The following is a 15834-nucleotide window of genomic DNA, read 5'->3' as shown; positions in this document are numbered from 1 at the left end:
GGAGGTGGAGCAAATGGATGAGTTATGTTGGAGGGCATCATCAACCATGTGGGAGGGGAATTTGCAGTCAGAGAGTCATAGAGTCATAGAGATGTACAACATGGGGCAGACCCTTCGGTCCAACCCGTCCATGTCGACCAGTTATCCCAACCCAATCTAGTCCCACATGCCAGCACCCAGCCCTTATCCCTCAAATCCTTCCTCTTCATATACCCATCCAAATTCCTTTTAAATGTTGCAATTGTACCAGCCTCCACCACTTCCTCTGGCAGCTCATTCCATACACGTACCACCCTCTGTGTGAAGAAATTACCCCTTAGGTCTCTTTTATATCTTTCCCCTCTCACCCTAAACCTATGCCCTTCAGTTCTGGACTCCCTCACCCCAGGGAAAAGACTTTGTCTACTCATCCTAGCCATGCTCCTCACAATTTTGTAAACCTCTCTAAGGTCACCCCTCAGCCTCTGACACTTCAGAGAAAACAGTCCCAGCCTATTCAACCTTTTCCTATAGCTCAAATCCTCCAACCCTGACAACATCCTTGTAAATCTTTTCTGAACCCTTTCAAGTTTCACAACATTTTTCTGAAAGGAAGGAGACCAGAACTGCATGCAATATTCCAACAGTGGCCTAACCAATGTCCTGTACAGCTACAACATGACCTCCCAACTCTGGTACTCAATACTCTGACCAATATAGGAAAGAATGCCAAACGCCTTCTTCACTATCCTCCACTTTCAAGGAGCTATGAAACTGCACTCCAATGTCTCTTTGTTCAGCAACACTCCCTAGGACCTTACCATTAAGGATATAAGTCCTGCTAAGATTTGCTTTCCCAAAATGCAGCACCTCGCATTTATCTGAATGAAACTCTATCTGCTACTTCTTAGCCCATTGGCCCATCTGATCAAGATCCTGTTGTAATCTGAGGTAACCTTCTTCACTGTCCACTACACCTACAATTTGGTGTCATCTGCAAACTTATTAACTGTACCTTTTATGCTCACATCCAAATCATTTATATAAGTGATGAAAAGCAGAGGACCCAGCACTGATCCTTGTGGCACTCCACTGGTCACAGGCCTCCAGTCTGAAAAACAACCCTCCACCACCACCACCACCCTCTGTCTTCTACCTTTGAGCCAGTTCTGTATCCAAATGGCTAGTTCTCCCTGTATTCCATGAGATCTAAACTTGCTAACCAGTCTCCCATGGGGAACCTTATTGAACATCTTACTGAAGTCCATAAAGGTCATGTCTACCACTCTGCCCTCATCACTCCACTTCGTTACTTCTTCAAAAAACTCAATCAAGTTTGTGATACATGAATTCCCACACACAAAACTGTGTTGATTATCCTTAATCAGTCCTTGCCTTTCCAAATACACGTACATCCTGTCCCTCAGCATTCCTCCAACAAATTGCCCACCACCATCGTCAGGCTCACTGGTCTATAGTTCCCTGGCTTGCCCTTACCACCCTTCTTAAACAGTGGCACTACGTTTGCCAACCTCCAGTCTTCTGGCACCTCGCCTGTGACCATTGATGATACAAATATCTCAGCAAGTGCCCAGCGACCACTTCTCTAGCTTCCCACAGAGTTCTAGGGTACACCTGATCAGGTCCTGGGGATTTATCCACCTTTACCCATTTCAAGACACCAAGCACGTCCTCCTCTGTAACCTGGACATTTTTCAAGATGACACCATTTATTTCCCTACATTCTATATCCTCCATATGCTTTTCCACAGTAAATACTGATGCAAAATATTCATTTAGTATCTCCCCCATTTTCTGCGGCTCCACACAAAGACCGCCTTGCTGATATTTGAGGGGCCCTATTCTCTGGGGAGAAAGTGAGGACTGCAGATGCTGGAGATCAGAGCTGAAAATGTGGTGCTGGAAAACCGCAGCAGGTCAGGCATCATCCAAAGAGCAGGAGAATCAACGTTTCGGGCATGAGCCTGAAGAAGGGCTCATGCCCGAAACGTCGATTCTCCTGCTCTTTGGATGCTGCCTGACCTGCTGCGCTTTTCCAGCAACACATTTTTGGGCCCTATTCTCTCCCTAGTTACCCTTTTGTCCTTAATATATTTGTAAAAACCCTTTGGATTCTCCTTAATCCTATTTGCCAAAGCTATTTCATGTCCCCTTTTTGCCCTCCTGATTTCCCTCTTAAGTGTACTCTTACTACCTTTATACTCTTCTAAGGATTCACTCGATCGATCCTGTCTGTACCTGACATATGCTTCCTTCTTTTTCTTAACCAAACCCTCCAGTCTTTGAAGAAGGAGGCCATTTGGTGTGTTCTGTGGTGGGACTGGTCCTCCTGGGAGCAGATGCAACGGAGGCGGAGGAATTCGGAATAAGGGATAGCATTTTTACAGGAGGCAGGGTGGGAGGAGATGTAGTCCAGGTAGCTGTGGGAGCTGGTGGGTGTTTAGAAGATATCAGTGTTAAGTCAGCCACTGTTGATGGAGATGGAGAGGTCCAAGAAGTGAAAGGGGGTATCTGGGATGGTCCAGGTGAAGTTAAGGTCAGAGTGGAACGTCTTGGTGAAGTTGATGAACTGTCCAATGTCCTTGTGGGAGCACAAGGTGGCGCCGATACAGTCATCAATGTCGTGGCGGAAAAGGTGGGAAATGGTGCCGGTGTAAATGCAGAAGATGGACTGTTCACTGGCCAGACATCCACCACCGCGACTGCTACAAGATCTGCTGCTGCCAAAACCAACGTGAAGCCTAACCGGAACATCTCTTATGCCTCCGTAGCTGCCCCCATCACAACCACTTCTGCCCACACTGACGCTACTCACCTAAACACCGCTGACAGAATCGTCTGCAATTCCCCCCTCCTTGCCGTGGATCCCACAGTCACCACCTCCATCCACCTGACACCCAGGTTCAGCATCACTTCCATTTATGACGTCTCTCCTGCCCCTTGACTACCATGCCCACTCCAGTTACAGTCTCCACCCCCACTCCCAGCTCCAGCCCTACACCGGGTCCTGGCTCCCAGACCTTCCATGTTTTCACCATCTCCCCCAGACCTTCCCCTCACTGAGGACAAACGATCAGTCCTCAGCAAAGGCCTTACCTTCATCCCCTCTGTCCCAGATCGATGAATTCAACATGTTTTGTGACATCGAGCACTTCTTCTGCTTCCTCCACCTCCAGCCTTACTTTTTTCACCAAGACTCCTGCCCACCTTCCGAGGACTCCTTTTCTCACCTTCAACACACCCCATCCACCTGAACACCCCATGCTGGGCTGTTACCTGCTCTCGATCTCTATTTCAAACTGCCAATGGGCCATTAACCGCCTCAACCTGTCCGCACCCTCCCCCAGTCCAACCTTTCACCCTCACAATGCACAGCCCTCCACTCCCTCTGCTTCAAACACAACCTCACCATCAAACCAATGGACAAGGCGGGGACACACTGTTTGGTAGTTAGGCGTACTGACTTCTAAACTGCCGAAGCCAGGTGCCAACTCGAAGACACCTCCTCCTACCACTGCTCGACCATGACCTCACACCCCATTACCAAACCATCATCTCCCATACCATACAGAACCTCATCACCTCAGAGGACATCCCACCCACAGCTTCCAACTTCATAGTTCGGGAACCCCACACCACTCGGTTCTACCTCTTACCCAAAATCCACAAGCCTGACTGCTCCGGCCGACCCATCGACTCTATCTGCTCCTGCCCCACCGAATTTATTTCCACATACCTTGATACTGTCCTATCCCCCCGGTCCAGAAACTCCCCACATATGTTCAGGACTCCACCCACACCTTCCACCTCCTCCAAGACTTTTGTTTTCCTGGCCCCCAACACCTCATCTTCACCATAGACATCCAATTCATATATACATATTATACAATTCATATTGGTGGGCGGCACGGTGGCACAGTGGTTAGCACTGCTGCCTCACAGCGCCTGAGACCCGGGTTCATTTTCCCAACTCAGGCGACTGACTGTGTGGAGTTTGCACGTTCTCCCCGTGTCTGCGTGGGTTTCCTCCGGGTGCTCCGGTTTCCTCCCACAGTCCAAAGATGTGTGGGTCAGGTGAATTGGCCATGCTAAATTGCCCATAGTGTTAGGTAAGGGGTAGATGTAAGGGTATGGGTGGGTTGCGCTTCGGCGGGTCGGTGTGGACTTGTTGGGCCGAAGGGCCTGTTTCCACACTGTAAGTAATCTAATCTAATCTAATCATACCTCCATCCGCCACCTCCAACCGCCATCTAAACTTTCTGTTTCTTCCTCTCCTGCTGTCCCCACCAGTACCCTTCCACTGACACTCTCATTCGTTTGGCTGAACTGGTCCTCACCCACAATAATTTCTCCTTTGAATCCTCTCACATCCTCCAGATGAAAGAGGTAACCATAGGCACCTGTATGGCTATGCCTGTCTCTTTATCGTGTACGTGGAACAGTCCATCTTATGGAGTTATACCGGCATCACTCCCCACCCATTCCTCTGCTACATTGATGACTGTATCAGCATCACCTCATGCTCCCGTGAGGAGGTTGAACAGTTCATCAACTTCACCAACACGTTCCACTCTGAACCCAAGTTCACCTGGACCATCTCAGACACCTCCCTTCTTGGACTTCTCCATCTACATCAACGGTGACCGGCTCAACACTGACATCTTCTAAAAACCCACCAATTCCCACAGCTACTTGGACTACACTGCCATCCTGTAATCCCAATTCTTCCATCTCCGTTGCATCTGTTCCTCGGAGGACCAGTTCCACCACAGAACACACCAGATGGCCTCCTTCTTTAAAGACTGCAATTTCCCTTCCCACGTGTTTGAAGATGCCCTCCAACGCATCTCATCCACTTCCCACACCTTCTCCCTCGAACCCTACCCCTCCAACTGTAACAAGGACAGAACCTCCCAGTCCTCAACTTCCACCCCACTTACCTCCACATATATCACATCATCCTTTGCAATTTCCGTCACATACAAATGGACCCCAACACCAGAGATATAATTCCCTCCCCACCACATCTGCATTCTGTAAAGCCCATTCTCTCTATGACTCCCTTGTGAGGTCTATGCCCCCCCATCAACCAACCCTCCTCTCCCAGCACCTTCCCCTGCCATTGCAGGAATTGCCAAACCTATCCCCAAGCCCGAGCTCCTCCCATTTATCTTTCCACCCCCTTGGCTCACAAGCCTCATTCTTGATGAAGGGCTTATACCTGAAACATTGATTCTCCAGCTCCTCAGATGCTACCTGACCTGCTGTGCTTTTCCAGCACCACACTCTTGACCCTTAGTTCTATATTAACTGCTCCCTTCTCATAATCACTGCTTTATCTGCTATGCCTGAGGTTAGATTCCTAACCTTTGCATATTTCTTGTCTTATTACTTGTTCTGAAACCTTTAATAACTTCCGCTGAGCCCATCTCCTTGATGTTTCTCATAATTTTCAATGTAACTTCACCCCCACCTCTCCAATATTTACCATATACACTCAAGTAATAGTCATATTTTTGACTCATTTTTAAGCTTACATTTATGGAGTCGACTATTACATGAATACTACTTTTGAGGGGTTGAAATTCATACCGTATCGTTAGCAGACACCCAATTGATCTCTAAAGCAGTATAAAAAATAATCACAGTAAGTCTGAAAACGTAGAGCAGTGCTCAACAACCAGCAGACTGTGAGACCGGGCATGGAGTGGAGCAACTGGTGACTGGACAGCTGGAGCTGGATGTGACGGCTGGCACACTGACTCATAAATATTGATGTATTATCTGTGAAGAACTAGGGTCAACTTTTGCACGAAATATATGGAAAATTCCAGGTTATTTGGCCAAAAATAGGGGGTCGACTTTAACGTGAGATCAACTTTTACTTGAGTTTAAAGGCCACAGTGCTAGTTTTGTGATTCACCAGAACTCCAGTCCCAGTATGATTCAGGTGGAGCCTGTCCCATTGGAGTGGCTCCATCTTTCCCCGGTACTGGTGGGGAATGGCCAACGAATTCAAGCCCAGTTCTCCCACATCAATCTTTGAGCCACATATTTATCGCTTCAATCTCCATGATCCTGTGGTTGTGGCTCAGGTAGTAATCACAGATTATTGTCTTCTTGGTTTTGCTGTTTAGTTTAGCCCCTAGCTGCTCATATTCCCTCAGCAGAATCTCTTTGCTCTTTCTATCTATGTCATTGATACCTGCTTGGATCACTGCAACTGGAACTTTCCCATCCCACTCGAAGTTCCTCTGCAGCCAGAATGAGATATCCTGAACCCAGACACTGCCTTCAAAACTCTTGATCCTGGACACAGAGAACAATGTCTAGTCCCTGACAATACTATCCCTGATTACAATTCTCTTTTCTCCCCCCAAGTTGCATGGCTCCCTGTACTATAGTGCAATGGTCAGTTCACTCATCCTCCCTACAACCCCCACTCTCATTCACATAGGGAACAAGAATCTCAAACCTGTTAGACAAGCTCAAGGGCTGAGGCTGTTTCAGCACTACCTCCTGTATCCCTCTACATGCCTCACTTGTAGTAATCCACTCTTGTCCCTGGTCACTGCCCAGATTTGAGGTAGTTAATGTAAGGGGTGTGAATGCCTCCTAAAACACATCATCCAGGTAACCCTCCCTCTCTCTGATGTGTCACAATGTACACTTCAATAGTAAGAACACGGGAGAAGATGCTCAAGCCCTGTTTACAAAAACGACCCTGAGTTTCCAGTTGCCTGCAACTTCAACATAGCAGTTTGTTCCGTGGCCAATATCTTCGTTTCAGACTTGCTGCAGTGCTCCAGCCAAGCTCAGTGTAAACTGGAAGAACAACACTTCACTTTCCATTTGGGGACCTTGCAGCTTTCAGGATTTAATATCAAATTCAACAATTTTAGGGCTTGAGCGCCTTCTCCTCATGTTCTTATCCCAACCCCCACATCACATTGGCTGCTACCACACACAACCCTTTGCCAGCTACTGTTCGTCCCCTTTCACAGCTATTCATTCTCCTTGGCTGACCACTATCCACTCTTTTGTCCAACTGTTGTTATCCCTCTTTGGGCTCTATCTCCACCTATTGATCACTCCTCCATCTTCCCCCACTCCATTATTTGCATAAATCCCAATGCTTTCATCAGTTCTGAAGAAGGGTCAGTGGACCTGAACACTGATTTCTATCCACAAATGCTGCCAGACCTGCTGAGATGTAGTGACTAATGCCTGACATGACAAATTCAGCGGTCTCAACCTGTAACAATACCTGTGGGAAACTCCAATTAAAGGCAAAGCAATAAAGAAGGCTTTTTTTTGACCAGGAGATCTATGTGTAAGTCTAATACTTGTTGCGGGTGATGCAAAAAGCAAACAGAAAACAATGAAAAAGTTAATCAATTGTTTATTATTGTAACATAGGTCAGTACATTCCAGTTTGATGAAAATGTTGAACAGTGATATTCTCATATTGTTCCTTTTAACATCAAAATGAGTTGTCATATTGTTTCATAAAGGAGTTAATGACCATAAAACTGAATATAACTGACAGTGGCTTTATGATGGAAAATTTAATTGCAAATTGCAAATCAAACTGCCAAATAAGCCACTGGAGAAAATACAAGTCTGAACAGAGGGGATTGAAACATTTAATTTTCAAGCAGAAGTTTAGTCAAGAATAGTTGGTGGTATTTAACCAGAACATTTTATAAGGAATTTAATAAACATTTAGGGATGAAGTTAAATGATAGGAGGAACAGTGAAGTGCTTTAGATAGATCTGCTTAGCACCAGTATAATAGGCACGCTGTGCGCTGCAATTTGTATATGGTTCTCTAAGTGTGAGAGTTTTACCACAACATTACGCATCTCTAATGTCTACTTTGACGATAGCTTTCTTCTCATTGGACATAGTAGCTGAAATGACCACGTTTCCTCTTCTGATGTTCAGAGATGCATTCCCTTTGCCCAGAGAAGTTTTAGTGAAGTTTGGTGATTCGGTCAGCTCATTGTACATCTGAGTGTACAAATTGTTGTCAGTGGCAATTGTCCTATCAGGGACATACAGAGCGTACTCAATGCTATACTTGCTGTAGTCATAAGGGTTGGAGACCAGCAGTGAGATTTGAGTGTTGCTGAACTTGTAGGTTAACACCCCAACAGTGCCACAGGCAGTGTAAGGGGTTTTGATGAACACACAAATTCCGCTTTCCCCTGGGTTGATGCTGGGTGAGGGAGGGCTACTCAGACGGCCACTGTAATGGTAGGTCCTGTAAGATATAGATTGCATTATAGTCTTAAACATATGATACTTCCAAGCATTCTTTAGGTTAAAACAGCTGGTTTTTGTATAGTGCCAATAACAAGGCAAACCAACTTGTTTTTCAGCATCATGATTATAAAATCCCTACAGTGTCGAAGCAGGCCATTTAGTGCATCAAGTTCATACTGATCCTCCAAACAACATCGCACCCAGACCCAATCCCCTACAACCCTAAATTTCCCATGAACAATTCAACTAATCTGCACATCTTTGGACTGTGTGACGAAATCAGAGCAAACTCCGTGTAGACAGTTGCCTGAGGCTGGAATTGAGCCAATGTTGCTGGCATGGTGAGGCAGCAGTGCTAACCACTGAGCCGCTGTGCTGCCCTTTTGAGCATTTGAAATCAAATCACAGAAGAACATACTCGGGCGGGTGATTAAAAACTTGGTTGAAGAGATTGACTTTAAGGAGCATGTTAAAAATGAAAAGAGCTGTGGAGAGGCAGAAAGGTTCAGGGAGGATATTACACAGCTTAGGATCTTGGCAGCTGCAGCCACACCCATCAATGGTTAGATGCTTAAAATCAGGAATGCCCCAGTGAAAATTAGAGAAGCACCGAGATCTCAAAGGATTGTCAAGTGGGAGGAGTGGTATTTTATATATATATATATATATATATATATATATACACACACACATATGTAGAGAGAGAGAGAGAGAGAAAGAGAGAGAGAGTGAGAGAGGGTGAGTACACGGGGGAATTTGAAAGCTAGCTTGCCAATTTTAAAATGCAGTCATTGCTTAAATAAATTCATAATTTAGAACTTCCATGAGCAGAAGATGATGAGTAATGAAGATGGAAAAGAAAATAAGCCCGTTAGGATAATTTTGCTCACACTGTTTAACTGAAATCATTAACTGACCCAGCTTTTTAAAAAAAGATTCAAAGTGAGATCTGCAGCCAGCAAGTACAGGGGTAAAGAATGGTCAATAGGACTTTGCAGAGTTTTAGATGAGATCAGGTTATGGGATTCGAAAATTGGAAGCCAGTCAAAAGAAACCAGAGCTTTGCCAGAATTCAATGCCAATCTATACCTCAAAAATATTCACTGGTGTTTTGCTTTAAGATTTAGATTGTTATGCAATTTTTTGGTCACAATCTGTCTGAAGTATTAAAGTATTAAACTATTTAACTGTGTAATTATGTCTTCCTTGTGCTGTCACATTGGCTGTGATGGAGTTAATGTTCAGATAAACATCAGTCATTTTTCTTAAAACTCTCCACTTTAATATTACGAGGAACAAGAAAGTCAGCACTGGGTGTAATGTCAGTAATATACAATGAACATTTACATTAAGCACTACGAAGTATTTAGTTCTCAATGTTTTCCCAAGAAATAATTGGATATACATATTGCTGTACTTACACAGGTTCAGTTAACGGATAGCTGCTTTTGTTGGTTATTTCAACAGCCACACATCTGGCAGAATCAATAGTCTCAAGTACGCTTTCAACTGATTTTGACATTCTGTATAACCTGCAAAAAATTAGGCCACCCTCATCAATAGAACCATGTAGAAGTCTATGTCTCAAAAGAAAACCTGAATAGTTATAAAACTCCTTTACTCACTGTGTTTTACGCCAGTCGGTAATATTCTTACGGATACGATGCTGTTCTGTGCACCTTTTCAAAGGAGCTGCTTGCTTTTCAGACTAGGGTGGGGAGGGAGGATGTTGGGCGTTTTGCAAACAAGGCTACGCCCTTACCATGCATCATCTCCAAGTCTGGAAAAAATGTTTCACTCACTGTTACCAATCTGCAAACACAGCATGCCAGATTGCAGCTTGAAATTCCCCCAAACCATATCAGGAAATGGTCTGCAAACACTAAACTCTCTAAACTCAGGAGAAGGACAGCCAGGGAGAAGTTGAATTTGATTTCAATTTGAAGAGATTTGGGAAATGTGAATATTCCTCAAAACTTCAGTTTGTACTGAAAGAATTAATGTGTGTTCTTGGGGTCACAGCTAATTGTAGATCTGGAATTTCCTCACTAAATGTTTCCATCTTGCTATCCTCTTTTAAGGCACTCCTTCAAACACAGCTCTTTGAGCAAGATTTTCAAAACCTTTTTGATTTCTATTTCCTTTTTTACTGATTTATCAATTTGTGAAGGACAGTGGGAAGATTCTGCAAAATATTGCAGGCTGGCTATTGACAAGAAAGCATTGAAACAATATATTGCCTTTAATGTGGTAAAATATGCCAAGGTATTTCACGACAGCATTGTCAGGAGTCAGGAGGGCGATGGAATATTTCCCACTTGTCTGGATGTGTGCAGCTCTCCAACAACACTCAAGAAGTTTGACACCATCCAGCACAAAGCAGTCTGTTTGATTGGCACCACATCCACAAGCATCCACTCTCTCCACCATTGACACTCAGTAGCAGCAGTATGTCATATCTACAAGATGTTTTGCAGAAATTCACCAAAGATCCTCAGATAGCACCTTCCAAAGCCACAACCACTTCCATCTAGAAGGACAAGGGCAGCAGATACATGGAAATACCACCTTCAAGTTCCCCTCTAAGACACTCACCATCCTGATTTGGAAATATGTCACTGTTACTTCACTGTCATTGGGTCCAAATTCTGGAATTCCCTCCCTAATGGCATTATGGGTCACCCCACAGCAGGTGAGTTACAACGGTTCAAGAAGACAGCTCACTACTACCTTCTCAAGGGCAATTAGGGATGGGCAATAAATACTGGCCAGCCAGGGACACCCAAATCCTACAAATCAATAAAAACAATTGTGGTTCATTGTTGCCCGGTAATGTTAAGTTTCTTATTCTGTTTCCCAGTTTGTAAATCTGTCCATATCATTTCCGAGTCAGAAAATTCAACCCTTTTCCCTTCCTCTCGAACTGCTTAGGGAAAATAGGAAATGAGATATTGAGAGAGAATTTCCTCTTTAATATTATGAACTGAAGTAAGAAACTGGATAAAAAACATAGGAACATAAGAACAAAGCAGTTGGAACAGGAGTAGGGCATTCAGCACATTGCCCCTGCTCTGCCCTTTGACAAGATTATGACTGATCTGATTATGGTTCAACCCTGTATTCATGCCAGCCCTGCATAGCCCTTAACTGCCTTGTTTACCAAAAAATCTCACTTAAAGGTCTTCTATTTGACGTTCTTTTATTTTAATGTCAGTAAAATTAATAACAGCAAGATAAATAATTGAACATTACATGACTTGTTTTAATGTTGTTTTCTGTGTTACCCAGTTGGTTCCTCTCCTGATTCCTGATGAAGGGCTCTGGCCCGAAACGTCGAATTTCCTGTTCCTTGGATGCTGCCTAACCTGCTGTGCTTTAACCAGCAACACATTTTCAGCTCCTCTCCTGATCTGGAACCTCTGATATATTACACTTCCTCTTCCCTACCTTCCAACTCCGTGCCTACTTTCACAACCAAGACTCCCGCCCACCCTCTGACGACCCCTTCTCCCGCCTCCAACACACCCCATCCACCTGGACACCCCGTGCAGGCCTCCTACCCGCCCTCGACCTCTTTATAGCCAACTGCCGCCGTGACATCAACCGACTCAACCTGTCCACCCCTCTCACCCACTCCAACCTCTCACCCTCAGAACGTGCAGCCCTCCACTCCCTCCGCTCCAATCCCAACCTCACCATCAAACCCGCAGACAAGGGAGGCGCGGTGGTAGTTTGGCGCACTGACCTGTACACCGCTGAAGCCAAACGCCAGCTCGCGGACGCCTCCTCTTATCGCCCCCTTGACCACGACCCCACCTCCCACCACCAAACCATCATCTCCCAGACCATCCAGGACCTCATCACCTCAGGGGATCTCCCATCCACCGCCTCCAACCTCATAGTCCCACAACCCCGCACCGCCCGTTTCTACCTCCTGCCCAAAATCCACAAACCTGCCTGCCCCGGCCGACCCATTGTCTCAGCCTGCTCCTGCCCCACCGAACTCATCTCCCAATACCTCGACACGGTCCTGTCCCCTTTAGTCCAAGAACTCCCCACCTACGTTCGGGACACCACCCACGCCCTCCACCTCCTCCAGGATTTTCGCTTCCCCGGTCCCCAACGCCTTATTTTCACTATGGACATCCAGTCCCTGTACACCTCCATCCCCCATCACGAAGGACTCAAAGCCCTCCGCTTCTTCCTTTCCCGCCGCACTAACCAGTACCCTTCCACTGACACCCTCCTTCGACTGACTGAACTGGTCCTCACCCTGAATAACTTCTCTTTTCAATCCTCCCACTTCCTCCAAACTAAAGGAGTTGCCATGGGCACCCGCATGGGCCCCAGCTATGCCTGCCTCTTCGTAGGATATGTGGAACAGTCCATCTTCCGCAACTACACTGGCACCACCCCCCACCTTTTCCTCCGCTACATCGATGACTGTATCGGCGCTGCCTCGTGCTCCCACGAGGAGGTTGAACAGTTCATCAACTTTACTAACACCTTCCATCCCGACCTGAAATTCACCTGGACTGTCTCAGACTCCTCCCTCCCCTTCCTAGACCTTTCCATTTCTATCTCGGGCGACCGACTCAACACAGACATCTATTATAAACCGACTGACTCCCACAGCTACCTGGACTACACCTCCTCCCACCCTGCCCCCTGTAAAAACGCCATCCCATATTCCCAATTCCTTCGTCTCCGCCGCATCTGCTCCCAGGAGGACCAATTCCAACACCGCACAACCCAGATGGCCTCCTTCTTCAAGGACCGCAGATTCCCCCCAGACGTGATCGACGATGCCCTCCACCGCATCTCCTCCACTTCCCGCTCCTCCGCCCTTGAGCCCCGCTCCTCCAACCGCCACCAAGACAGAACCCCACTGGTTCTCACCTACCACCCCACCAACCTGCGCATACAACGTATTATCCGCCGCCATTTCCGCCACCTCCAAACGGACCCCACCACCAAGGATATATTTCCCTCCCCTCCCCTATCAGCGTTCCGCAAGGACCACTCCCTTCGTGACTCCCTTGTCAGATCCACACCCCCCACCAACCCAACCTCCACCCCCGGCACCTTCCCCTGCAACCGCAGGAAATGTAAAACTTGCGCCCACACCTCCACACTCACTTCCCTCCAAGGCCCCAAGGGATCCTTCCATATCCGCCACAAGTTCACCTGTACCTCCACACACATCATCTATTGCATCCGCTGCACCCGATGTGGCCTCCTCTATATTGGTGAGACAGGCCGCTTACTTGCGGAACGCTTCAGAGAACACCTCTGGGCCGCCCGAACCAACCAACCCAATCACCCCGTGGCTCAACACTTTAACTCCCCCTCCCACTCCACCGAGGACATGCAGGTCCTTGGACTCCTCCACCGGCAGAACACAACTACACGACGGCTGGAGGAGGAGCGCCTCATCTTCCGCCTGGGAACCCTCCAACCACAAGGTATGAATTCAGATTTCTCCAGCTTCCTCATTTCCCCTCCCCCCACCTTGTCTCAGTCGGTTCCCTCAACTCAGCACCGCCTTCCTAACCTGCAATCCTCTTCCTGACCTCTCCGCCCCCACCCCACTCCGGCCTATCACCCTCACCTTGACCTCCTTCCACCTATCCCACCTCCATCGCCCCTCCCCCTAGTCCCTCCTCCCTACCTTTTATCTCAGCCGGCTTGGCTCTCTCTCTCTTATTCCTGATGAAGGGCTTATGCTCGAAACGTCGAATTCTCTATTCCTGAGATGCTGCCTAACCTGCTGTGCTTTGACCAGCAACACATTTGCAGCAAGTTTCAGCTTCTCCCTACTCCCCAGCTCTCACCACCAGCCCTTCCCAATTCCTGACCTTTGCACTGGGACCCCTACCCCACCCTCCGAGATTGTGGTTTTTTTTAACCCCTTGCTAATTCACCTGTTTCTCACTGGTTCCTTCCTCTGGGCTTGCAGTCCTGTTCTGGATCTAGATTCAATCCGTAGAAGTGTGAGTCCAGTTGTTTTGGAAATGTTGAGACTTTCGCAATCCATATGTTTTTTTAATTCTCCGATCGACTGCTGCCCTCTCCTGAACTCTCTCTCTGAGCCAGGGCTTGGGAGAAGAGAACAAAGAACAAGCTTTGAAATATATATTTGTTTAAAAAGCACAAGGATAGGGGAAGGAAGCAGAGAGAGGGAAGAGGCTACAACTTGGAGGGTTAGAGGTGAGCAGAGTGGGTCGAAAGTGGTCAGCATAATAAATCTTCTTCTATCCTGGCTCTTGTGTTGGCCCAGATTGCTCAGAGTAGTGGCCTCAACACTGGATTGCTGCATTGCTCTTACTTCTTTCTGCAAAGATGGAATTGTATATTTCTGGCCAGGAGTTCAAACATTCTTCATAAATGTGAAAGGATTTCACTCAGCACAGGTTCACCTGGGAGGAGGTGGGGGAGGGCTTGACGGGGGAAGGTCAGATGGTAAGTGATTAGGTGGGAGTCAAAGTGCTGATAGTTTTGGAAGTGGTCTGAGAATCATGGGAAGAATCAGAGAGGTGCTGGGGAATTGAGGATTCAGAGAATCAGTAGAGGGCTAAAGAGTCAGGATATTTGTTCTAGATTCCCCAGCCAGGGGCAAGTTTTATTCAGCACCTACCATGTCAAGCCCTTTAATCATTGGATATGTGCCAAGGAGATGATCTCTCATTCTTTGAAACTCCACAGAATATAAGATAATTTTCTCTGACTCTGCTCTTGGATCCAAGCCCTCATCCCAGAAACCAGTCCAGTGAATTTACATCGCTCTCAAGCTAATGAAAGCTTGTCCGTCTTCAGGTAAGAAGCTTAAAACAGCACACAGTGTTCCAGATGTGGTCTCACTAATGTTCTTGGGGTATTTAATAAAGGAGCTGTGCACTGTTGTTGCCTTGCGGTAATGAGTCACAGCTAGATGTTGCTTTTACATCAAGTAAATCCGACAAGTCTTCTCTGCAAAAGTTAGTTTGAATTAAGTAGAGATGTTTTTGATTCTGGTTAACCCATTGGTATGTGATTATTTGTGGAATAAAAAATAGATTGCATGGTTTAGCTTTAAGACCTGTTGCTAAGCATACTTTGCAATCAAATATCCCAGTAATGGCATTATTTTGGTGTGTTTTTAATATAACAACTGAGTATGATATTTTTGTCAAAGTATGACTCATTTCCTTCTCTCCAATTTTCTCTCTTTCTGGTCCCACATCATTTCCCCACCCCAGAACCTTTCTCAAAAGCACTGTCTGCAGCAATATCCACACTGGCTATTTTGCCTAGGAGAAAGTGAGGACTGCAGATGCTGGAGATCAGAGTAGATAGTGTGGTGCTAGAAAAGCACAGTGGTTCAGGCAGCATCTGAGATGCAGGAGAATTGATGTTTTGGGCAAGAGTCCTTCATCAGGAACGAGACCATTTTGCTTAACCTGTCATTTCTTCAATCCTGTTCACTGGTGGGATTATCACGAAATCAGATCTGAACTTCATTGTCAACTAACCGAATGGTCAGAACAGCACACTCTGGCCCAAGTCATAAAATGGGTCTTTGAAACT

At 46.4% G+C, this 15834-nt stretch overlaps 1 protein-coding gene across 1 annotated transcript; it reads right to left on the bottom strand.

Moving 5' to 3' along the window:
- Nucleotides 1-7385: 7385 nt before the first annotated feature.
- Nucleotides 7386-10043, bottom strand: LOC132828224 (DELTA-thalatoxin-Avl1a-like). Its single transcript, XM_060845179.1, has 3 exons — nucleotides 9894-10043; nucleotides 9690-9800; nucleotides 7386-8266 (listed from the first exon to the last, which is right to left on the bottom strand). The coding sequence occupies exons 2-3, from the start codon at nucleotides 9788-9790 to the stop codon at nucleotides 7858-7860; spliced, it is 510 nt and encodes a 169-aa protein (XP_060701162.1). The 5' UTR covers nucleotides 9791-9800; nucleotides 9894-10043; the 3' UTR covers nucleotides 7386-7857.
- Between the last annotated feature and the right edge of the window lie 5791 nt (nucleotides 10044-15834).

Source organism: Hemiscyllium ocellatum, chromosome 26, assembly GCF_020745735.1.
Source record: "Hemiscyllium ocellatum isolate sHemOce1 chromosome 26, sHemOce1.pat.X.cur, whole genome shotgun sequence".
NCBI lineage: Eukaryota > Metazoa > Chordata > Chondrichthyes > Orectolobiformes > Hemiscylliidae > Hemiscyllium > Hemiscyllium ocellatum.
This window is presented reverse-complemented; position numbering and strand designations above follow the sequence as displayed.

Excerpts from the sequence above, each read along its gene's own strand:
- LOC132828224 (XM_060845179.1), bottom strand. The coding sequence starts at position 9,790 with ATGTCAAAATCAGTTGAAAGCGTACTTGAGACTATTGATTCTGCCAGA. Across the intron at positions 8,267-9,689 it reads TATCCGTTAACTGAACCTGT|GACCTACCATTACAGTGGCC; the intron begins GTAAGTACAGCA and ends TATATCTTACAG.